Consider the following 26,111-nt stretch of genomic DNA (forward strand, 5'->3'; position numbering starts at 1 on the left):
GGCCTGGTCTCCTCAGCGCTGGCTACAGGCCTGCCCATGGCCTCTCCACATCCTCAGAGGCACGTACTCGCCTACTCTCCCGCTTTCTGCATGTAGCTGGGCATTTGGGAGGGAAGCTCACATGAGACTCCGGGCTGCTCCTGTGACCTGCTGCCCTAGGTGGGAGGGGTGGTCCACACAGGGAGTGCAGAAGGAGAGCTTTTCCAGAAGGGATTGTCCAGTGGGCCTGTGAGCAGCCTGTTTCCTGAGAGAAGAAGTCGTGACGTAGGCAGTTCAATTGTTGGTCTCCATGCAGGGTGATTCCTCAGCCAACACGGTAGCAGTAACCACCCTGTTCTCTGTAAGAGCTGCCTGCAGACAGCTGCCCCATGTATTCTAATTTAAGGGGTCCTGGAAGCCTCCATAGCTTCCACATTAGCCTATTCTGAGGTATAAAATGCTACCATTAGGATAGATTCACTGGATTTTAGCATAAGTCTCACCCTGAGGGTTTCTTTAAAAATGCATTTTACTAGAATGCAATAACTTATCCAAGATTGTAGAATTAATATATATATGGTTAAAATGGTAGTGGAACCCAGGCAATCTGACTACAGAGCTCAATGGCTTATGTTACACAGGCTCCCATACAAAGAAAAAAAAAATGACCGTGAGGGTCAGATAGAACTGGATAGAAATGACTGTTTTGTAATCTACTGGTTATAAAATCTTGCACAAGTTTCTAAACTTCTGTATGCCTTGGCTTCTTCATTTGTAAATTGGATTATTTAGTGTTGCTTACTTAATAGAATGGTTATGGGATTAAATGAGGTAATGTATTTATTAAATACAGTTTTATGGCATTGTGCACTTTTCATGCTTAAGGCTCTACCTATGTGAACAGAAAATATTACCATTTTTATTATTATTCCACATTACTTGCAATCAATCATTTAATCTTAAATGAAGGTGTGTGTCCAATATTTGGACTAGCTGTTTTCATAAGTGGAGACTGATATCTTTTCTCTTTTGTGTGCTTTCTCTCTAAATTCCTTTACATTATTTTTCAAATTATTCTTTCCAGAAAAAGGTTTGTTCATGTTAAAAATCCTTACCTGGATTCTATGGATGAAGACATTCTCTATCATTTGGATTTAGGAACAAAAACACATGACCTACCAGCAATGTTTGGGGATGTAAAGGTAAAAGTATTTCTAACTTTTGGAAAAATAATTGTATTTTTTTCTGCTGACATTTCTTATTTTACCAATATAAACTTTACCTGTTCAACTAGAGAAATGTCAGAGGTCCTGATAGGAACCAAAAACAAATGCTCATTCTCTGAAACAATTTAGAATGTGTACATCATGAACAATCATTTCCATCCCAACAAGACATAAAGATTCTCAAACTAAATCTAATACAAACATGATTATTTGGCTGCTCTGGTCCCTAGAGATAAACACAATTTTATTGACAATGCTGCTTGGTGTTGAGAAATCATTATGATTCAATTTACTGTTTAACATCTACATTTATAACTAAATCTCACTAATTTACATTTTATTAAATCATAATATAACTCAAAAAAATTAACAATGCTATCTTATTCTACTTCTTGAAAATAACCATTATTCAGTATTTCATATTGTTAAGATTGTTGTTGTTTCTTATGAGAAAATTGTGGAATACTGCTAGGAAAATCGTACTTCTCTATTATTTATTTTATCTTAAATATATAATATATTGATTATAAACACAGCTTATATTCATTATTGGGAAATAAAATTGGGAAAATTTAAAAAGAACAATGATTTTTAAAAACACACCTAAAATACCCTGCCATCTAAACATACATATCAATGTATTTTCTTTTCATCCAATCCTTTTTAATAAATAGATTAAAAAATAGTTGGAATTATACAACTTTGCACCCTGCAGTTTTCACTTAACTTTATGTTATTAACATTTCCCCATATCATTTTTCTTTGAAACACATTGTTTGTGGATGTCAAGTGGCTGTGCCATATATTGTATAGTCCAGTTTTGGCTTATGTTGAAGTATTTTCTATTATAAACACCACTGAAATGGATATTTTTAGACCTAAAGATTTTTCACATTTAAGTCCATTTGCTTAGGATGATTCACAGAAATGATCAAAGGGAATAGCTTTTTAAAGAATTTTTATTTTCCAAAACCTATTCGTAGTCCCACCAATAAAGAATTGTGCAGTTTTCATCTGATTTTCATTCACTTCTTTAGCAATTATAGGAACAAACAAAAAACTCTCACATCTACTATCTCAATCTTTATTTATATTAGCCCTTTTAGGTGGGTTTAGCAGACATTCATTTCCTCAATAAAACAAAGAAATTGAGTTCAGAGAAGTCAAAGGAAGTTGACAAGTTACAATAGATAGTGGCAGAGCTAGGAACTGGTCGTATTCCTTCAAGTGCAGTTTCCAGGGTTTTTACCCACTGCACTAGGTGGGCTCTAAGTCATAGCAACTGAAAATAGTCCATTAATTGGGAGGGGGAATTGAAGAAAGGGGAGGGAGAAGAGGAGGAGGAGAAGAATGATGGTGAGGAGGAAGTGGAGAGGGAGGGAGAGAAGAAAAAGAAAGGAAGGAGGAGGAGATGGAAGGAAGGAAGGAAGGAAGGAAGGAAGGAAGGAAGGAAGGAAGGAAGGAAGGAAGGAAACAGAACAAACTGATGGTTACCAGATGAGAGGGGGTTGGAGGCTGGGGAAAAAGGTGAAGGGATTAAGTACAAATTTGTACTTACAAAATGGTCATGGGGATTAAAATACAGCATAGAGAATATAGTCAATAATGTTGCAACAATTATGTGTAGTGCCAGGTGGGTACTAGACTAATTGGGGGATCACTGCATAAATTATATAAATGTGTAACCACTATGCTGTACACCTGAAACTAATATAAAATAATATTGAATGTCAACTGTAACTGAAAAAATAATTTAAAAACATACAAAATACATAAGCTGCCATAGAATCAGGTTAATACAGCATAGCAGACTTAAGTATTTTAAGACAGTAGGCATATTTGAAAGTGACTTAATTCTAGCTGTCTATGGCAAATCGTTAACATATTTTTGTAATGCTTCAGACTCCTTCCCAATGTACTTTTATCTTCTTTGATAAAACCAGGACAAGTTATAATTTTGTCTGGGACATAAATCACAGTAAGTGTCACTTAAGGTCAGTGTTGGTTGGTGGTCTTTAGCCATAATTTACTTCTCATTAAAGCAGCCAGACTGAAAATTTTGTCTAGAGGTGATATTTAGTAAGTCTGATTTAGGAGTAATGCTTCAAGAATGAAAATGCTTCTGTCTCTACCTATCATCTTTATGTCACCAGAAACATTCAGAAATTCCTGTTGATTACAGCAATATCCAGAGTGCAAAGAAGAATTCAAATGGCAAGCTATTCTAACATCTGGTTTGGTTTTATGGTCAATCTGAATAGTTGTAATTCACATTCAGTGTCACCACACAATGAGGTTCTTTTCAAACCACTGTATTTTGTAAAACCAAAACAAAACTAAAAAACCTCTTTGTACTTATATCTTGAGCTAAGTCTTAATTGTCCATACGAACAGAGGGGGAAATTTCATGAATAATCAATAATAATTTAAAAACTCGCCTTAGACCATGTTCTTACTTTCTTTGCTACCCAGCCTTTGTGGCTAACTACCATTGCAGCTTATTACCAGCTTTAAACCCCATCAGAGACACTCATCAGAAGCCACAGAAAGACAATAATGAGGGTAGAAAAGAAGCAGTGGGGCTGGATAAAAGGATAATTACATCCCCAAATTGAAAATAAGTGTGGCATAGGAATTATTGCTAAATGGAAACAGAATGCATCATGTAATCAGACCACCCAATAGTCATAGTAAATCATTTGTGAATGGGGGCACCGACTCTACAACCTCAGTTAGGTATTTTCTTAGACAGATATTCTTCATCCCTGTGAGGGATCTCGCCAGCAATCTTTCTGATCCTCTGCCTAATGCTGCCCACATCAGAAGGACGCCACCAACTGTCTTTCCCTTACTGGATTTAAACAAGCTTCATTTGTACTAAATTCTGCAAATACAGAAACAATAAGCAAGCTCGAAAGCAGGACCAGGAAATTGCTACACGATATGAAAAATAGTAGTTACCATTTGTGGAACATTCAGAAGGTGCCTGGCTTTGTACACTGTTCCCTGCCATAATCAATCCCAGTTTACTCTTACAGAACCATCCGACGGGTCTCTGTTTTTCTGTTTTGGGAATGATGATCTGTGGCACATAGAGATTACATGTGTAATACTAAGGAAGTTACTTAATGATGAGGATGGGGTACAAAGCCAGGTTCATCTAACCTAAAGGGCAGGCCCTTGACCATGGATGTTGCCTTGTCTCTCTGATTCAGAGCTTCTCCAGACTCTGTGCTCCTCACTGCTTGGCTTAGATTCCCCAATAGCTTTGTGTCTCACAGCCTTCTGTGGGCTTCCTCAGGTCTCTGGCATCTGCTGCTCTTCAGCCTCCCCACTGCTGGCCCCTGGTTCTTACCAGGCTGGCAGCTCATCCACGCTGCTATTTGGCCCCTCCATCCTCTGTCTGCCATCCACCTCTCCCATCCCTAACAGGCTATTGCACAAGCAATTCCCAGACAATGTTATTACCATATTTCGTTAGAGGTAACACTCTTGACTGTGACACCTATTGCCGTTTCAGAGATGTTAAAATGTGACTGAAACAAAACCAAATAATTGGAGTTGATGAAATACTGTAGGGAGATTTCCTATCAACAGTAAGGCTTGTTCCATGAGAATTTCTTCTAAGTGAGAAGTTGGGAAAGTCTTTTTATTTTAATTTAAATTTTATTTTAAGTGTGTTTTTCCAGGACCCATCAGCTCCAAGTCAAGTGGTTGTTTCAATCTAGTTGTGGAGGGTGCAGCTCACACTGGCCCACGAGGGGATCGAACCGGCAACCCTGGTGTTACAAGCATCACGCTCTCATGCTCTAACTAACTGAGCTAACTGGCCACCCTAGTTTTGTGGCATGTCAACTCCAGACTCCAGTTCTTTATTCTTTTTTTTTTTTTTTTTAAGGAGGGTGCAGTTCACAGTGGCCCATGTGGGGAGGGAAAGTCTTGATGTAATTTTTTTAAAAACTTTAAGTTAACATAGTACATTTTACAATAAAAAGGTATGATTGGAATGAGAAAAGTATTTCTACCTCATAGTTCTTCTTTTGTTCTCATGTTCCTTACGTTCCACGTCCTCGGTACCTCCATGCTCAACATAGGGCCTGCTATCGCCGAGCACTAGGCTGCCGACATCAACTTAAGAGGCTGGTTGATGTTCACTGTAAAGCAAACCACCAGGAAACACTGACATGAACAAAAGCAACACCTACTTTGATTTTGTGATGATCTTTTTCTTTACAATTATGTACATTGAACTTCGTGTCTGGTTGCCTTATTTTCACGTTAATGGTACAAATGAGTTAACTCACGAACATAACCCATAACATGTATAATACTCTTAAATAAATTACTGAAAAATAAAATAAAAACATTCAAGTTGAAAGCTGACCTTTGGTTCTTATCCGAGTGATTAAAGAAGATATTTATTTTTATTGCCAGTTTGTCTGCGTTGGTGGGAGCCCCAACAGAATGAAAGCATTTGCGCTGTTTATGCAAAAGGAGCTCAGATTGGAGGAAAGTAGAGAGGACATAAAAGACATCTGTGCTGGGACAGACAGATATTGTATGTACAAAATCGGCCCCGTGCTCTCCATCAGTGTAAGTACACAATGGCTGCACTTCAGGTAGTCGTCAAACGCTGGCAGAAAAAGAGGGAACTTCTGAACACAGGACTTATTTTCCCCCTTTGCTTTCCCTTCTCAGACAATTAAATTAAGTTTCCAGGTGTAACATTCATTGTTGGAAAAAGTCCTAGGGGCAGAACATAGCATTCAGTGTCCCTTAAGTTTAGTTTATTAGTTATCACTTAGCTACTCAAGTTAGTGAAAAAACCCCTCAAAGCACACTTCCTCTCTTTAGTTTGTAACTGATTAAGCCACCAGTAACTTTCTCTTCTTTGTCCCTTTTCCAGCTTTGGGAATGTTGAGTTTTAAGTACACAGGGACCAATTTTTAGGATTGCCAAATGGTGCCATTTAACACTATAATACGCTCTCTGAAAACCTGCTCATGCATTTCCACAGAGCTCTTGTGAATTGCTCTCCTGTATTTAGAATATGTTAACAGCTCTGGACACACACAGTGTCCTAGAACAAAATAAAAGTGGGATCATTTGCGATATTAGGGAACATATAGACCATTTCTCTCTTGGACTCAGGGTAGCATACACATACAAGGATGTATATGCGTGTGCCCCAAGCTTGCCTAAGTTCATCTCTGCCACAGGGCTGTATTCTGAAACAATAGCTCTAGTCTGTCACATATCTGGACACTGCAGCCCTTGTAAGGGTCCCAACCAGGCATACCAGGGAACGGGGAAGAGTCCTCTGCAGAGGTGGGACAATTCTAAGGAGCTGAATTACACGTGACTCCTATATCAGGGAAGAGCCACCAATCATTGATTACTCTGTAGTAGCTGGTGAAGGAAGGATGGATGATCATGGCTGGAACCTGTAGTAAAGAAGGGAAAATTATGTGATCCCAGTGGGGCAGCTAAATTGGTCTTCCCTCTGGATCAAGAATGCCTGAAACTTGCTTGGGGCTCAAATGGGAAACTCCATTCTTTTATTCAACAATTATATAATATCTACATTAGAAGGAAACAGAATATCATTTGATCTTGGCAAATTTTATCTTACTAACTTTTGCTTGACTTTTAGACTACAACTGCTTGTCATTTCTTTTTGCAAAATAAATAGGTAAGGACAAAAAATTAAGGTTTATAAAAATGTGAAACTATCATAAACAAGCAGTTAAACTGAATAGGAAGATATAGAAACAGGAGTCAACAGATCCTGCTGTCGTATCAGGGAAAAACAGAGCTAACATATGTATCATGCCCAGAGGTCAGACAATTAGAAACGGGCCTCACTAAGCAGATAGAGGATTTCAAATTTGGGCCCCTTCTTTGAAAATTCTTCCTCTCCAGCAGCTGAGGGGTGTGTGTGTGTGTGTGTGTGTGTGTGTGTGTGTGTGTGTGTGTGTCTGTGTGTCTGTGTGTAAGAGAGAGAGAGACTTTAGCAGAAACAGACAAGCCCATTTGTCATTTTATTACCATGTCACATAATAAGTGATAATTATAAACCTTTCAAATATCTGATTTAGAAGGAACCTAATAGATGAAATAATGGTTCATTCTCTTAATTTATAGTTGAGGAAAATGAGATTTAGAGAATTTACTCATTAAACGGCAGAATCAGTGCCAAAGCCCAAACTTGTTAATTTTCGACATGTAAATTAATACAGGTTTGATTCATGTCTCCAAGAGAACTACAATGCATTTGGAAGTCAGGACATGTTCAATGGGAACCAAAAATGGGGAGCCCAGAGGTTCAAAGTTTTCTTGGTTTAATATTCTTCATGGTGGGAGCGAGGAAGCTCGGGCGAGAACATGATTGTCATAGCTGCAATGGTTTTCCAGATTTGCTAATGAGAGAATTGGTGGCTGGCATCTCCTAATTACCCAGATGCGCCTGGTGCGTTTCTGCACACAAAGTCTTTGTGTCCAGGAGTAAAGTTGAAGAACACATTTGACTTTCTAATGTTATGTCAGGAATTAAATTACCACTGATTCTAAACTTAGCTCCAGGTCTGACAAATTCCAGCATGGAGGATCTTTCTGGAGAGTTATTAGAACATATTGTAACTACTAGGAGTTGCTAAATTCTCTAACCCATGTTGACCCCTATGCTAGTGACACTGATTCTATTGTTTCCAAATGCTGAGGAAAACCAGGGTTATGGTCATGATCTGTACCAACTTAACCTAACCTGCAAATTCAGTATATGCTCCCAATTGTTAGGTGTGGATGTAACCCACATTCCCACGCTCATACCTTTCAGAGCTCACGCAGAATTAGCAGCAAATGAACGAGGCCACATGAGAGCAATGGCATGCATTTACTGTTTCATTTACTATGGTGGAAAGGGACTGATTACGTGGCAGCCAAATTTATATTTCCAAGAAAGCAAGTCAATCTTGAAAACAGCTCCATTTCCAAAGCTCACTGTAAAGAGCCCCATGAGGAGATGAACGATGGCACTGCCCTGACACACCACTACACCACGCCACGCCACCTTCTACTCTTAACGATGAAGGCTGAACTCTGTTTAACTGGCAGGGAGAGGCCTGTCTCTGATCCTCACAGATGGATACATCTATCAGCATGTCACGTCGACGTTGGTTAGAGCTGACTTATGTTTTCCTCAGCTTTGGCAAACTCATAATGATTATGTAAATTTATCTGAGGGCTGTTAACTTGTAATGAAGACAGAAAATATGTCCTGTGCGTGTATCAGTTTGCAAGCTGTATAATGACAGCATCTCTTCTCTCAACAGCATGGTATGGGCATCCCTTCCATTTCCATCATGCTTCATGAACTCATCAAATTACTGTACCATGCCCAGTGCTGTGACGTGACCATTATCCGAATTGGTACATCAGGGGGAATAGGTGAGACGACTTGATTTCTACTATTAAATCCAAGTGATTGTCTCATACGGAGTGTGATAATAAATTGCCAAAAGACACCAACATACTCACAGCCCAGCAGAAAACCAGATGGGTTAAGAAGTGTCAGGACGCTGGGTTTGAGGACATTTAAAGACATTGAAAGAAATGTAAACATAAATAATTAAAGAAATAGTTCCTTTTTATCTTCCTCTTTTTTTCTCCATGAAAACCTGGAGTGAGAGATCCCACTGCCTATGGACTCAGGCGTTCTTAAGGGGAGAGTGGAAGAATTTCTAGGAAATGTGTTCTGAGGATAAGAGGAAGCATTGAGGGTTACAGTAATTTTGAGGTATAGGAATTTTAAAAGTGACAGAAATAAGTGCGTTCAAGTAAAAAAGTCATCACTAATATTTGACTTGTTCGTTATCAAAGTAAGCAGCCTTCATAGACCTTAGAAAAATGTTGCTTTTAGCTCATGTCAGTGACTACATCCCTTTTCTTGGTTGGATTTTTTTCCTCATCAACACACCAGAAGAGACCAGGCTAGGCCTTTAACGGCCAGGTAATGCTTCCTAAGGTTTTTTCCAGAGCTTTCCCTCCTCCCTTATTTCTTGGATGGTCAGGGAGCTGTTCATGGGCTTTGCTTATGCTTCCACACAGAGCTGAAATAAAGTTCTGAGGAAACCTCCTTCTTTTTTCAACCTTTTCTTCAGGAGCAGACCGTAGGAGGTGGTGATTTTATTATGTCATCAAATGCAAATACAGACAGAGCATTGTAACTGGAAGGGCTTGGTTGACAGAATGATAGGACAGAATGGAAATTATAAAAAGGGCTGAGTGTTTGGTCTTAAAGCTACACATTTTTTGGAGCAAGATGGGCCCTCAGAAAAACTAAACTAGACAAAAAACTAAAGAAGTGACTTGTCCAATATCACTGAGCGACAAGTAGCTGGGCTGTGCTTCACTAGAAACAGGCATGTTAAAAAAGATTAGGCCCCACCTGTGGTATAGGAATAAAGTCAAGCCAAGGCTCTCACAGATGAGATTAAAGAAGAAAAAGAAAAAGACATGTGTGAATGTCTATCCAGAAAGAGAAGGAGAATGTTAACCATCATTGTTAGATCAGGCATCCTTGTGGATGCCCTTATTTTGGCCTTTAAAAGACTTTAACCAAGATATAAATATTCAACACATCTAAATATTAGGATGGCATGTGAATAACATCATTGGTGATGCCCACATTTTCAATTTCCTTCTCATTTTCGTATTCTTAGAAAATGAATAATTCAAGGAGCCACTTGTTTGACTCATTTAAAAAGTATCTGACCCACCAAGGCTCTACCATAAGACCCCACCTTGGGTCTCTAGCTGGGTCTTCTAAATGAATCCCATGTTGATCAATATTGGAACTTACAGAAACCCAGAAGGTTATGGCTGTGCTCGTTGGCAGCGGTTGGTAAACTTTTTCTATAAAGGGCCAGATAGTAAATATTTTAGGCTTTGCAGGCCATATGATTTCTATTGCAACTTCTCAACTCTGCCTTGGGAGTATGGAAGCAACCATAGACAATATGTAAATGAATGAATGCGGTTGTGTTCCAATAAGACTTTACTTAAAGACAGGCTGGATTTGGCCCATGGATTATAGTTTGCAGATCTCTGCTTCATGGCATGTCTGTGAAAGCATTCACTCATTCAACAAATATTTACTGAGTACCTATAATGTAATAGACATAAGGTTAGACCTAGGAAGGCAACAATGCTCTCGCTTTTATGGAGCTTATATTTCATCAGGGCAATAAAGAAACAAATGAACAATTACAACAAGTGTGATGAATATTAGAACAGAGAGCATCTAGGGCACTATTGCTATATATCCCCTTTTTGGCTCTATTAAACAGAAATCAAAATGGGTTAAAAACTAGGTCAAAAGCTGGGCCTGGGGAAATCTATCTCTGTTGCCTTTTAATTTTTCTCCCCTCCATGGATTCAGACCTTTTGAAGGAAGTTACTTAAGCTGACACCTGAAGAACCGGTGGTGTTAGTCTGATGAAAAGGTACAGGGCAGGACAAGAGAGCATTCCAGGCAGGAGAATAACAGTTGGCAGAAAATGGTTTCTCAGGTCTCTGTGACTTGAGTTACTGAGTCCCTAGAGCAAGCCAGACTTTGCAGCACTGGAAGGTCAGCCAGCAGGCCTAATTTACATGGGGTCGGAGAGGGGCGGGGGAGTGGACGTGCGGAGAATCAGAAGGAAGGGAGGATAGAGATGCCAAAAATTACAGTAATCAAGGAGTCACAGAGTAGATTAAACATCAAGTAGTCACATCATTTTATGAAAGCTACTTGCTGGCAGGCTCATTTAGTTTATTCCTGACCTAATTTATTCAAATTTGAGCCCGAAGGCCGATACTAATTTGCATGTCCAAGAGTCATGTTTGTCTTGAAATTTAAACCCCATCACATTGTAAATGTGAATCAGGAGAGACAGCAAATGTAAATGACTGTTCTGAATGTTATTATTTAATTGCATTTGGAAAAGAAAATAATTTAAAAGATGAAGATAGGGAGAATCATTAGCAACTAGCATTAATTAATGTTGGCAGAAACAATTACATACTACATGTCAGAAGTGAACTGTAAGTGACATTCTTCTGTAACCACTTACTTATTCCACATTACAGGGATCACACCGGGGTCTGTTGTAATAACAGATACAGCTGTAGACTCCTTCTTTAAGCCGCGGTTTGAACAGATAATCTTGGACAACATCGTCACCCGAAGCACTGAACTTGACAAGGCACTGGCTGAAGAACTATTCAACTATAGCAAAGAAATCCCCAACTTCCCAGCCCTCATTGGACATACAATGTGTACCTATGATTTTTACGAAGGTGAGAAGAATTTATAAACGGTGAAAGCAACAGAAAATGGCCAGCAACTCTTTGTTATTCAAATCCATAATTTATATTAAAAACTCCACTTTAGAAAATTAATAGTTGGGGATTAAAAAAGGAACTGAAACAGCCTTTTTAACTTCCTAAAGCATAGAAATGTAACGACATAATAAGCCACTGAGAAACACCCATAATGAATACATACTGAGAGTGGATTTAATCCTCCAAGAACAAATTGAATACTAAAATGCAATTAGTGATGTTAGCAAAATCTTATCTCTGTTTATGCTTTTAATTTAAATTGGTGACTCTGGGAAGAGGGGAATATGCTGATTCTATGTTTCTGCCATTTTGAGGTACAAAAACTACCTCAAAGAGGATCTGGTACTCAGGAAAGAGCACAGACCCAGAAATGGGGAGAAATATTTAGGGGAGAAAATTCCAAAGGGATGGGATGGTCTCAGAGTGGTTCTTTTTCTCTCAGCAATGAGTAAAAGGTCCCCAAATCAAGTTTAGGGACACATTGAAGGTGACTGCCAAGTAGCTCTTGCTACAACGGATGATGGGCCAGGAGAAAAAAGCATCAAGAACAGACCCTGATCATTCTAAAAGAAACAAAATCTAACCAGGGTGGTACCATTCCTTGGAGGGCATTCTAGAAATCTTGTCATGTGGCTGTGTTTGAGTATGTTCATCAAACTACAGATTATTTCATTTTAAATTATTTTTCTTTTCTTTTTCCCTTGGATCGAACTTAGGGAATTATGTTAAATTTTTAAAAATTATATATGGAGATAGGCAAGACTATCTATAAATGTTACTTCAGGTTAGGAAGCCACACCATATGTGTTATAAAATAGAAGGCATGTTGGGTCTGATAAGGTTGAGACTCTTATAAGCCACTGGCTGCTTCATTGGAAGGGTCACTAATGGGTTTAAGCCAAAGCTTGCAAATGGAAGTCTGTTTTTCTATTTGTAAACACTTTTTTGCATATTGTTTTTGTTTTTGTTTTTTTCTTGTTCTTACAAATGGAAAAGAAACCTTTTTTATTTCGTAACTGGAAGGGCTTGGTTGGCAGAGTGACAGGACTGAATGAAAATTATAAAAAGGGCTGAGATTTTGGTCGTAGAACTGCATATTTTTTGAAGTAAGAAGAGACCTCAGAAATCCTCAAACAAAAAAACTAGAGACTTGTATTTTCTTTGGCCTGCACAGCATTTTTAAAACGTGAATTATTTTGCCAACATTTATATTTTCTGGAGATTTCATATGAAAATCCATAGTTTTGGCTTCTTAAATAATCTAACATTAAAAAATGTAAAATAATACATGGTGGCCCTGGCAAGCCAATTCCATAAAGACGAAGTGAGGCTGCTCCCTTCAGACCACAAAGAACTCATTGTCATTACCTGCTTGGCTCTGGACATCTGAGTTTGAATCGGCTTAAATAACACTACATTAGAGGTATTGGCAGGCAGCCCTAAGGAGGAAGGAACAAGGAGAAACAGCCAGCCAGAGTGGAAATAGCATGAAAGGTAGAAGAAAGGGAGAAAAAGAGAAGGAAGGGAGCCAAAAAGAGGACTGCAAATAATAGATGATGACAGAGTGCTATTGCCCTCCTTGCTTCAACCCGGGCCATGCTTGGGAGTGGGGCATGGAGAAGTCTGTTCCTAGTGCATGCAAGGTGGAGGAGGAGTAATGGCCTCAGATTTCTCCACCTCCTTCTGGCCCCACTAGTTGCCACCAGTGAAATTAAGTGATAAATGAACACCAAAAGCAGCCTAAAAGGGAAAACGTGATCCCAACAGGGTGAGAGCTGTATGGCAGGGAAGAAGGTGGACAAATCCATACGGCTACCACTGTCATGATGGCCAGATGGAGAGCTGCAATGGCCAAACCACCGACCTGATCCTCAAGGAGCTCAGAGCATCACTGAGGCTTGAAGCCTCTTCTGCTCCCCCAACACCTGGCCCTGGGCCATCCCCAGTCACAGGAGCAACCTGAGATTTTCCTCAAAGGGCACATCTCTCAGCAACCCTCTGGCTCATGCTGTCCCAGAGCACAGTGCCGGCTGCTGCAGCCATTCAATGGTTACTTGTCCCAGAGCTGGGGCACTCGGCACCGTGGAGACTCCTCTCTACATGTGAGACTCTTGAATGAGGCAAAGCCTTGCTCCTGGTCATCTGATAGGAAGATTCAGATGGCAAGGTTTATCCTACCTGGGGTGCAGGCCCAAGAGTTAGAGTCAGCTGCAGAGTACTCCAGGTGAGAGCAAGCCTCTTAGTGAGGCCACTGCCACTGTGGTGAGACAGGCAGTTGCTGAATGTCCTCCATTCTCTTTCAGGCCAGGGTCGACTAGATGGAGCACTGTGCTTCTTTTCCAGAGAAAAAAAGGTGGATTACTTGAAGAGGGCATATAAAGCTGGCATCAGGAACATCGAAATGGAATCTACAGTGTTTGCGGCCATGTGTAGACTTTGTGGTCTCAAAGGTAAGCTGTTCACGAATGCCTACAGTTAAAGACTCTCCTTCATGAAGTTACGTTCACTCTGTAGGAGAAGAAAAAGCAATCCAGCTCTATATTACATCATTCGCACTAATGGTTGCATTTGTACCTCTGTAATTCTGTAGTTCTTCAGAGAATTTCTCTGTGAATTTCTTCACAGTGACAGGGACTCTTATTTCCCTCAGACACCACTGTTGTGAAAGCTGAACTCCTGGTACAGTGTCCCTTGGAAGATCAAGCACCAAGAGCACAGACAAAACCCCCATGCATACGATGCTACCGTGTTCCCATCCTTCATCCTTCATAACATCCTTCGTCCACAACAGAGAAACTTGGAAAAGCTCTGTGTGAGCTACAAAAGCTGCTTTGGGGTAGGGCTGAGAGAACCTTCCCCAGCCTCTGTTTTAACATAGAGGAAGTTAGGGAGAATATTCCAATGGTCAGCAACGTGGAAAAATATGTTTTACCTGGCATCAAGCGCAGGGCTCACAGGCTCAGTTGGCCTCCCAGGCCTGTTCCCCAGCCCCCTCCACCCCACTCCCACTGTTAAAAATGGCCCATCCCAGCCTGTTTCTCCAGGAAAGCTTCTCTAGTGGCTTTTTCTGTCCCTTTAAAACTGTCAGATGACTGGGCCCAATCTGACTTCATATTAGGTGATGATGGCTAATGGTTTAAGCTTATAAGTAACGTTTTATTCAAATAAAGGTCTTTTAGCGACCCATTGTCCTAACTCAGAGGAGTCACTCACTGGGTTTGAACCAGGGCAGAAACAAATCTTTCTGTATCTACCTGAGACAAAGAGGTCTTGGGTCCACATGGATCACCCCTTCTTATCTTTATAATTAATATCAGATCTCACCTTCATCAGAGAAGCCTTAACTGACTACCTGAACTAAACCCACTCACATTCATTCTACTCACTCTCATTCTACTTCATTTCTCTGCATCATATTGGCCACTATAGACCTAGAGACTACATTTCTGCTTCCTTTATATATTAACTTCTTTATTATTTTATATATATTAATGCATCAGGGTATGTATTTAGCATTTCTCTCCATTACGGTATAAGCATCATAAGAACAGAGACCTTGTTTGACATTTTCTTGCTATCTCTCTCTCTAGCTCTTAGAATAATATCTGCCATATGGGCATTCAGTAAATATTTGCTAAATGAATGAACAAATGAATGAAAAAAGTGACTACTCAATTCTCATTTACCATGGAAAATGGCTATAGCAAGCTCAACTGGTTTCTTCATTCCCCAGCTTCATTAGTGGCTTGGAATTGTCTAAAAGATTTTGCAGTGCCTCCTAACTGTCCAAATAGGAAGGGACAATGCCTTCAAGTTAACCCTCCCTTAAGGTTCATACGAGACTTCTGCTTTATCTTAGTCCCTGAATGGCTTGGTATTTCGTACATGGACAAATGGCTTGAAGTGGGGCTATGGACGACACCCTTAGTCACAGTTGTTACCCTGATCTCGTTATCCTGAAAAAGAATAGTGGGAATCCAATGTTGCCTTAATGAAGATGCAGGTGAAGGAAAATAGTGGCATTCACAAAATTATTCTTCATAGAAAGGCTGAACCTTCAGAATACTGTAAACTCACTGTACAATGCATTCATCTATGATTTTATAATATGTATAACCTGTCCCTCTTAAAGCAAAATCCACTTTAATTGAACCCCTAACATTCGGATTAAAAATGATAATCCTTTTGAACTGTTAACTTGGGATAAGTACGTTCAATTTGTATTCATTTTAAAAAAGACAATGCTGCCTTTTGACACACACTTGCTTGCACGGCAGTATATGAAATCTAATTTTTATCTAAGATTAGGTTCTGCTTAAATCCTCTTTGTCTTTGGAGTTTGCAGCACTCACAGTGGTTTTTCTTTAAGGTAAAGGAAGAATTCACTGTTATTTTGTTTGACAGATACTGGTGGTAACTTGGGGGATATATTCAATCCTTGTAGTATTACTTTATTACAGTTCAATAAAAGGGAGCAGAATTTTGACTGTAATTCCATTTTTTATATTTCTGGTGGTCCCAGCAATGAAGGATATTGAGCTTTGGGAACTGCACAGTGATCACTGATAAAGTAAAAGAGATATTATAACAACAATTAAAGATTATATTTAGTCTGGAGCTGGAGCATTTCTGAACTCTAAAGTAGAGAAAGATCAGAATTTTGAAGTCTTCTTCCACAAGGGTGCAAAGCAACCCATTGCAGCTTTCTTCACCCTCACAAGAGGAAAAGAAACTGTGGCTCAGAGAGGTTAAATAACTTTCTTAAATTCTTAGTTAATAAGCAGCTGAGCTGGAATTGGAACCCAGCTCTGTCTGATTCGAAGCCCCTTTGCACCATGCATGCTGCCCCTTCCCAGCGGCCTCCCATGACACACAAGTTTCCTGGTCTGTGTCAAGAAGAAGATCAACAACAACAATAAAAACCAAAGGCAGATTTTTCTATTTTAACAATTGTGAGCAGAGTTGTGCTACTTCTAAAGGCAAACCCTAAGGGCTAAGCATAAACAAAGATGGTTAGTGTTAGAATGAAATAAAGTCTTAAATTGATACTCATTCAGCAGCACACATAGCCTTTTTTTTTTTGCCAAGAAAATCAGTGTACCTGGGACATCAGGCAAAAATAGCATATAATTCATTTGTTACTTTACAAAGACAAGATTTTCAAAAATGATTTCTTCTTACTTTGTTAGTTTTCATGTATTTTTAATCAAGGTCAGCTTCTATAGTTTCATTTGATTCATTTTACTTCTACTCTCCTACCCTCTATCCCACTCCTTCCTGCCTCATATCATCACATCACCCATCAGAGAACATTTTAGGGCCACTGACTCAATGCTTTGTGTGGCTGGCATTGCCGGTGATCCATCTATCCCTTGCTCCTCCCCCAGTGAAGCTTCCTGGTCCCCCCACTGAAGCCCTCACTGCCCAGCACATCAGGCTGCATCCTCTGCCCATCCTGACACATCTCTGGTTAGGGGTCCAGCATCCAGCAGATGCTGAAATCCACAATGTGGCAGCTGAACTTCCTGGAGGTGACAGCATAGTTGTCACACCAACAAGATGGTGTGAGGCACATAAGCTAAGTGTGGGGACTTGGGAGAGAACTTGGAGATCCAAGCTGCTTCTTTCTCAGAGAATGAAGTTAGGCCTAAACAGTGTACGGGACCGGCCTAAGGAAACACAGCCAGACAGACACAGGGAAGAACCAGAATGGAGCTCGTGTGCTCCTCAGCCCACTCCTTCCACCGTTCCATAGGTGTAAAAGAGTAATGTTTTTATCTATTGACAGATTACTTGTCAATAAGTAATGAAAAGGCCCTAGCAGCAACTTTCAATCAAAGATGAATGTACAATATAATGTAAGCAAAGGAAAAGAGAATCGGAAGCATATACTTAAGGGAATGGATGGGGAGATCTCAGTATCCAAGAAGGAACCTGGGAGCGCAATACTAACTCTAAGTACTTATATTTAGTTCTGAGTTTCCTGGAGGCCAAGTTGAAAACGGAAACACCTTGAATTACACGGAACTCCTTATCTAATAAAAGAGAACATGTGAGGTTTATCATAAAAACTTTATCCAAATGTCAAACTTAAGTGAAATTGTAATGGACAGTGGCTTCAATAACACTTTTACAGAGTAGTGCAAATCTAGCTCACTTACATGGAGGGAAGCATCGGCATCCCTACCACCCCCACAGCCCTCACACATCCTCCCAGTTGGGCTTGCTGAGACTGAAACTGAAGAGAAGGTCATTCTGCAAATCTGCGCAGTGCCTGCTGCAGTCAGGCAGAAGGAAGGAGCGAAAAGAACAGCAGAGCCCAGCCTCAGAGAGCAGGCAGAGCAAATACCTGGGCGGGAGTTGCAGTTCTATCATTTTCTAGCTGGGGAGATCGGCTCAAGTCACTTCCCCTCTTTGGGTCTCTTTCCCATGCCTGGAGGATGAAGACGATAATATCTGCCTCTGCTCTGAGTAGAGCTGTTTCACAGAGAAAATGAGTTAAAGGATACAAACACTTTGAAAACCAGGAAGTGTTCTGTGCACATTGGTTTTTATTATCACCAGGGACATCAGAGCAGAGGGTCTTCAATCCCTGCTGCTACCCTAAACCAACCACGTTATCTCTGGGCGGTTACATTCTTCTCCTAACTGGTCTTCCTGTTTTCATTCTTTACTCCTCTCTTTCCAATTTAATCTCCAGCCAGCAGCCAGAACACCTTTCCTAAAATCTAAATCAGATGTTCTCGCAGCCGCTTCACAGCCTTTGCCTGGCATCCACCGTGGTTTACACGACCTGGTGTGACCTGCTCACCAGTCCTGCCTCACCTCTGCCCACCCCAACCCACTCTCACTGTGCTCCAGCCACTTGGGGCTTCTTGCTGTCCTCTGACACGCCAAATCTCTTTCTTACCAAGCAACCTTTGCTCTTGGAGTTCCTTCCACCTGAAAACCTCTTCCGCTAGATAAATATTCAATTTTTTTAAAACTTCAATGCACAGTAAGAAATACCTTTTGCATTATAACCTAATGCTTTATCATTATAAATTTATAATTTAAATTTATAATTTTATAATTAAATGCAATGCATTTTCATATTTTCCATTCTGTTTCAGGCTACTCTATTTTATGACTCAGTAATTCAGCCTTTATAGCACACCCCCAATTATGGAACACTGCCCCAGCTTTTCACTCAGTGCTCTCCTTCCCACCCTTCTGGTCTCAGTTCAACTGTTAACTCTATAGAGTTTCCTCACTGGCCACATTATCTTAGATAGGTTACCCAGGGAGCCTCTGCCTTATCTTTCAGTTTATTTCCTTATCGCTATTGGAAAATTCTTACTTATTCCTCTTTTCTTGTGTACTGACTACTAAAAAAAAATACTTTTGTAAAAGCTACGGGACAAGTCTTGATAGAGTTAATGCTAAGTCTTGGTTCTGTCTAATTCTGAATTTCTTTGAAAATCTAAAGTATTAGGGTTCAGGTGTGTACCTTTGTTGTAGCTTGATTTGGTTCAGGATAGAGTTTAAAATCTTTACAGCAATATTTCTAAAACATTAATGTGTAAACAACTGGGAAGTGTTTTTTTGTGTGTTTTTTTTAAAATGCAGATTCACTGCCCTCTCTCACCCCTCACCCATTATTCCACAGGTTAGGGATAGAGCTGAAATATCTGTATTATGAATAAGCTCTGGTTCTGATGGAGGTGGCCAGTCGAGCACATTTTTGCCCCTTTTTTTAAATTATTATTTATTTATTTATTTTTGGGGGGGCGGGGGAAGGGGAACAGGACTTTTATTGGGGAACAGTGTGTACTTCCAGGACTTTTTTCCAAGACAAGTTGTTGTCCTTTCAATCCTAGCTGTGGAGGGTGCCATTCAGCTTCAAGTTGTTGTCCTTTCAGTCTTAGTTGTGGAGGGTGCAGCTCAGCTCCAGGTCCAGTTGCCGTTGCTAGTTGCAGGGGGCGCAGCCCACCATCCCTTGCAGGAGTCAAACCGGCAACCTTGTGGTTGAGAGGACGTGCTCCAACCAACTGTGCCATCTGGGAGCTCAGCGGCAGCTCAGCTCAAGGTGCCATGTCAATCTTAGTTGCACGGGGCGCTGCCCACCATCCCTTGCGGTACTCGAGGAATTGAACTGACAACCTTGTGGTTGAGAGCCCACTGGCCCATGTGGGAATCGAACCGGCAGCCTTTGGAGTTAGGAGCATGGAGCTCTAACCGCCTGAGCCACCGGGCTGGCCCTCGAGCACATTTTTAAGAAACACCAATCTAGAAGAACAAATTGTCCCTATACTCTTTAGTTTTAATCTGCCCCTTTGAATATGAATTTTCTCCACTTGGTTTTTGATTTGCAACCAACAGCTTGAGATTGATGTCTCAGGGGAGAGAGAGGCAGTGCAAAGGCTCTGGTCATTGAGATTCCTATGCTTTCTACACCAGATATACAGGGAGTAAAGATGGGGTCTGCTTAATAAACACATGCCTTGACGAGTGAAGGGAGCCATGAAAAGGGTCAGGGAAAGGTGGAGGAGGTGCTGTCCTAAGAGCTGGGCTGGGAACTTCCAAGCTAACCTTTGCTGCTATAACATTTTCTGAGGCCCAGGTCTGTTTGGGTTCCACTGTCCATAGTGGAGTCTGTGCCCTGCCTTGCTGTCTCTGCCTATAGTTCATGGGGAAACTTTCCTGGAAGTCCATTTTGAATCAGAAAGTTGGGGATAATGCAGGGGTCCTAAGGATTCATGGGTTGGCTTCAGAGGCACTGAAATTATACACAACTATTTTGTGTATATGCATGTGTGTATTTTTGTGAAAAGAGTTCCAATTATAACTGTCATCAGATTCTCCAAGGGACCGGAAATGATCCCAAAGAACCGAGAATCACTGGGAATTCCTGGTGCAGCTGTGGCAATGGGCTCCACCTTCATACAGGTGAGTGTTCCCACCACATTGCAGCCCGACATCAGGTAGCTGACAATCTCCTTGGTGACAGGTAGGTCACTAAGTGTCCCTCCATCAGAGCCACCCTCCCTTCCCAATCTGAGGATTATGATAGCAAAGCTAGCAGGCTTAATTTTGACAAATTGTTTTGGGTAATTAGTTTCTTTTGATTGTTCATGGAAATAGTAATTTTAGGTGATGAGATTATTATATGCTGCTTGTTGCTGGGACCGCCAGGGTCAAGAAAACACCACTGAGATCACTATGACCTGCTCTTTTCCATCTTTGGCATTCCCTTTGAAATCTCCAGATAAGATATTTAGTTAAGTCAGCTGCCACTCTGTGAAAAGTACAGAGCACGGGTTTCCTTTTATCCTTCTTCCAAGTAAAGGATTAGAGAAAGACTTTCAACATTTCCCTGCTACCACCAGGCTCTGCCAGCCCCCACACACTTGCTGATCATTAACTTGAAGAGCTGGGGAAGTTTCTAGCCCTTCCCTTTGCTTTTTTATCTGTTCATCCAAGTATCCAAGTTGTTTTACAACCAAGTGAGTTTTGAATAAATGGGGTCCTAGGTGATGAAATTTTTGACTGAGCTCAAGTTGAATATTTTCATTCCTTTTCACTTCACTGAATAGGAGGGTCAATTTGACCAATAGGTCAAGGCAGGTCTGCCTAATTGTTCACCGTGTGACAGCTCAGGGGATGAGTGGATGGAAGGTAGAGAACTCTTAGCAGTTTAGGAAGCTGGGAATTGAGTGGCTATTTACTAGCTGTGCATATTGGGCCATTTGTTTGACCTTTTAAGCCCTCATTTCATCACCTGTCAAAAGGGGATAAAAATAATAGCTAGCTCATGGCAAAACTGTAAGGACTAAATGATATAATAAATACCCAGGGGGTAACAAGCACTAAACCAAACAAGAAAGATAACATCTATTATAATTATAGTCCATTTCTCCTTCCCAAATCCAGATCTTAGGAGAAGTCTGAAATAGTGGAGAGGTCAAAGAATTAAGTATTACACTCATGCCCAACAGTATCTCCATGCCTTCAAAGCTTGTTAATGTAGCTACAACTAATCCCATACACACTCAAATCCTTTTAAAATGATGCACATGAAGATAGAGATTATTGCACTGTTGTCAGTTCAAACTGGTTGACACTGATTTTTTTTTTTTTTTTAACAGGAATTTATTGGGGAACAGTGTGTACTTCCAGGACATTTTTTTCTTTTTTTTTCCAAGTGAAGTTGTCGTCCTTTCAATCTTAGTTGTGGAGGGTGCTGTTCAGCTTCAAGTTGTTGTCCTTTCAGTCTTAGTTGTGGAGGCCGCAGCTCAGCTCCAGGTCCAGCTGTCGTTGCTAGTTGCAGGGGGCACAGCCCACCATCCCTTGCGGGAGTTGAACTGGCAATCTTGTGGTTGAGAGGACGCGCTCCAACCAACTGTGCCATCTGAGAGCTCAGCGGCAGCTCAGCTCAAGGTGCCGTGTTCAATCTTAGTTGCACAGGGGGCACTGCCCACCATCCCTTGGGGGACTTGAGGAAGTGAACTGGCAACCTTGTGGTTGAGAGCCCACTAGCCCATGTGGGAATCGAACCGGCAGCCTTTGGAGTTAGGAGCATGGAGCTCTAACTGCCTGAGCCACCAGGCCAGCCCCCTGGTTGACACTGATTTCGATGTGTGTAACCACATTCCTTGAAATCAAAGATTTCACTGACCATAAAGCATTTGTAGGAGACCCAGTTTTTCTCTCTGGTTCCTCCTGATGGAACAAACCAAAGATTCTGCCATCATGGTGACTTTTCAAAATGAGTGTTGCATTTTTTGTTTGTTTTTTAGAAAAGGGTGTTTGTTCTTTTCCTTTAGTTTGGTATCTATCTTAAAATTTTATTCCCATTCTTTAGAAACTAAATGCTAATAAATGTGCTTCTTCATGGAGCTGACTCTAATGTTTAAGCATTTTATTTAACATGTTTCTTCTCAAATTTCATGAGGGTCGCTACTCACCTTTACTGATATTTCCTGAAGTCAGCCTTCATATCTCTTCTCTATTTACTTTACTCTTTAGCAAGAGCTGCAGCAGGCATACTCAAACACTGCACCAAGGAGTAAAATGTCATCTCAGGAATAATGACCAGCTCTTCTCTCAAGTTAGAGGATAGGATAGAAGTTTCTATTCTATCCTAATTGGAAATAGGATAGAAGGCTGGAGGTTTGGGTGTCTTGGATGGCAAATATCTTTCTTTGTTCTTTTCCTGAATACAGCGTTTTCCCTTAATCTAGCTGTTTCTAGGGGAAAGAAGAAGGGGAAGTGCTTAAAATTATTTCGGTTAACTTATTGACGTGGAGTGTTTGGTAGGAGTCTATAGCAATATGAATTATATACAAGGCTAGTGCGTTCGCTGGGTTGCATCTAAATGACAGGGAAAATAACACAAAGAACATGTGCTGGGGACATTGGGATGTTTGGCTAATGTTTCTACACAAAAGATGAACCCATTTGTTCAGTAATGGTGTTATTTGCTCTTCTAGCTGCTGTGGTCTGTGTGACACTTCTGGACAGACTTGAATGTGACCAGATCAACTTGCCCCACGATGTTCTGGAAGAGTTCCAGCAACGGCCTCAGCTCTTAGTCTCCAAATTCATCAAACAGCGGCTTGGACTTCAAGACCAAACGTCATAACGGGGCAGCCCAGTCCTTCCCTGCAAGTTTGCAGTTCAAGGTGTAATGTTGATGTCGTGTATTATTTGTGGCATTTTCATTTAGTTCTCTTCCACATGCTAAAATCCACACGCTAAAATCTATAAGAGTGATCTTGTAAAACCCCCTTCTCTTAGAAAAATGAATTTATCATAAAAGAATTTAATACGCATATTAAATTAAATTCAAATTTCATTTTTGAATCCATTATCCACTAACAAAGTCAGTCTCATAACTAAACATTTAAAAATCCTGGATTGTGACATTTGGAGTATAATATACAGCATTAATTAAGCTCACATCAAAATAGATCGGGTTACCAGTCACTCTGTTTCTGAAACCAATCCAGAAATTCATGTTAGAACAGTGTCAGGCTCTTCTAGGTGTTGGACAAGTGACAGAAATTGATCATGCACATTCAAAATATTTACAGAAAAAAGTGTCAGTGTAATGTAGGTCTATATGAAAAAAGCTACCCTTTGGGAAATATGACCATACTTTTTTCCCCCTGCATGATTTCCGTGCATTACAGAATAGGATTAGAGGCTTCTGTTTGCCTATGTTTGTGATTTTATCACAGAATATAATCATACACTTATTTTTCAAATGAAAACCCTCAGTAATGTAAAGAAAGGTTTCCATATTTCTTCAGAAATCACAAGTGATTAAATTGCCTCTGGCAATCCTTTTCTTTTAAGGAAACTCATTTTAAGGAGATTTAATTTTTTTAAAAATTCATTTCAATATTAACCTAATAGGCTGAGGAATTAATAACAACTGAATTTGGAATTGAGTTGATGTTAAAGTCAACATTTTGTGTGACTTTGAAGCAGGTCTTGCCCATACCCTGGTTACACCTCTAAGCAGTTAGACCCTCTGGGATGCACAGTGTCATTTAGAGAGGATACGCCATGCTCTGTCAGTTAATGCTGCCTGTGTGTGTGTGTGTGTGGGGGGGGGAGGGGTGTTCCTGAAGCTGACACACTTAGGAGTTGAGAAGTAGAATTTGTACAGTATGTCATGTTGTGTACGTATATTTATATGGTTGTGGCTCAAGTAAAGTTTAGTTTAAACCATGATAAAGATTATTTGCATCCTTTCAATCAATGACAATGAACAATCCTGAGAGGTGCATCAGCTGGGAAATGTCTTTTGGCAATAGATTTCTTAGAGTGCAATTTTTTAGGTACCCTAATAATTGACCATTGAATACAAACACAGATCAGAGCTAAAGTAACTTAGAATAACATTGCAGTCATTCATGGGGTTTTCACTTTGTTTGATATTTTTTTAGACCAGGTGGAAAGTACTTCAGAATGCTCTCCATAAGCCTTCAAACTCCTGAAGTTTGAACTTTTGTCTGTTTGCTCCTGGAAAATCTTCTTTATTTTCTTTTTTATTGAGAGAAGAAGATGCAATGAGAGAGACAGAATAATGAAATAACTGCAGTTAATGGTGCTCTGTGTGCACCTGCCTGTTTGTGTATGTGTGTTTTCCCCACTAATGTTTCCTATCACAGTAACTGGTATCAGCTGTATAAGCCAGAAACCTGGGAAACTTCTCTGATGTTTCTCCTTCATTCCCACCGCAATCAATCACCAAGTCCTATTAATTCTCCTAAATATTTCTCTATTTGTCCACCAATGCCTGGTCCTCAAACCAGATTCCTCCCAGTCTCCCGCAGGACTCTCTATCGCCCTTTAAAGTATTCATCACAGCCTGCAATTAGGTTGTGGTTAGGGTCATTTCATTAATGTCTAGTCTCTTCTAGACTGTAAGGTTAATAAAGACAAAGACTGTACCTGTTTTGTTTACTGCTGTACCCCAAGCATCCTAACAGTGTCTGTCACATACAAGATGTTCAATAAATATTTGTTAAATGAAGACTGAATCCTCTTCAAAGCATTTCCCTTCTAAATTCTTACTAAAATTCCCCTAGTCTTTGCAAGACCCATCCTTCCCTTATTCAGTTCCTTGTCAGCACAGCTTTCCCTGGCTGTCCCTTCCAACACATTTCATTTTCTGGGGAGAAAGTCCTCTGTACCATTACTGTAGAGTTATGGCAATTTCTAGAATCTCTTGTTTTCTCATCTAGCATATGGCTTTTCCCTCAGTCAAAATCAAGCCCTAACTTCACCTATTTCAGGAAGGTTTCCAAGTTTATTTTCCCCTCAGCCCATTTTAACTTCCCTTCTTATTTCTTTAGAACTAGAGTTGCACTAGGAAGATATCAATTTCTTCTCATTCATATGTTGTATTGACAACATTTGTCCTTTCAATGAACTTGGGTTATGACTGCCCAGCTTGTCTGCCCCTCCTACCAGTCGGCCCCTCCTACCAGTCTCAGAGTGGCTTATTCTGTATGTCCTTAGAAATAGGACTTTGGTTCAGCTAGACTGTTGTTTGGTTGTTCTGTAGTTTAGCTGTAATTTCAATGTGGTCATGAGAGGAGGCAAGCACAGCATTTACCTACTCTACCATCTTGACTGGAAACTCTGTATATATATCATTTTATATATATACAGGAGGTCGAAGTTTCCTCTCTACCCTCAGACTGCCATGGAGTTTGTCCTTTGTAGGCATCCACTGACGACTCACCTATGTTCACCCTAAGTTTGGGTACCACTATTCCACCTCGCCTCTCACTCCACCTTCTCCACTTGTCCAGTCTTGTCCACCTTGAACACCCTTCAGAAAACAGACAGTGTTGCAAAAACACTTTTCTATTTTGGGTTTGTATATAGTTTTTTTCTCTCTCTTTATTCATTATAAAAACATATTCCTCCTTCTTCCCCAAAAGAATTAGAGACAATTTACAAGAATAAATAAAAGCACATCAGGATAGTATAAATTAGAACAAGTGGGGAAAAAAGGGAAAACAA

General features: G+C 40.3%; 2 protein-coding genes across 3 annotated transcripts in view; one reads left to right on the top strand and one right to left on the bottom strand.

The window, feature by feature from the left end:
* Positions 1-26,111, bottom strand: part of CCDC148 (coiled-coil domain containing 148) — a 290,765-nt gene that overhangs the window by 17,652 nt on the left and 247,002 nt on the right. Inside the window, exons 15-16 of one of the 2 annotated variants that reach the window (XR_012497644.1) lie at positions 13,767-14,096; positions 5,231-5,359 (exon numbers count right to left, since the gene is read on the bottom strand). The gene's annotated coding sequence lies outside the window, so the exon portion shown is untranslated. The remainder of the gene's footprint in view (positions 1-5,230; positions 5,360-13,766; positions 14,097-26,111) is intronic. The other variant, XR_012497645.1, reaches the window with a different exon arrangement.
* Positions 1,031-25,113, top strand: UPP2 (uridine phosphorylase 2). Its single transcript, XM_074336780.1, has 6 exons — positions 1,031-1,181; positions 5,640-5,798; positions 8,537-8,651; positions 11,334-11,543; positions 13,892-14,038; positions 23,060-25,113. Exons 1-6 carry the CDS (start codon positions 1,104-1,106, stop codon positions 23,209-23,211), a joined length of 861 nt encoding a protein of 286 aa, XP_074192881.1. The 5' UTR covers positions 1,031-1,103; the 3' UTR covers positions 23,212-25,113.

This window comes from Rhinolophus sinicus, linkage group LG01 (genome assembly GCF_036562045.2).
Source record: "Rhinolophus sinicus isolate RSC01 linkage group LG01, ASM3656204v1, whole genome shotgun sequence".
In the NCBI taxonomy this organism is placed as follows: domain Eukaryota; kingdom Metazoa; phylum Chordata; class Mammalia; order Chiroptera; family Rhinolophidae; genus Rhinolophus; species Rhinolophus sinicus.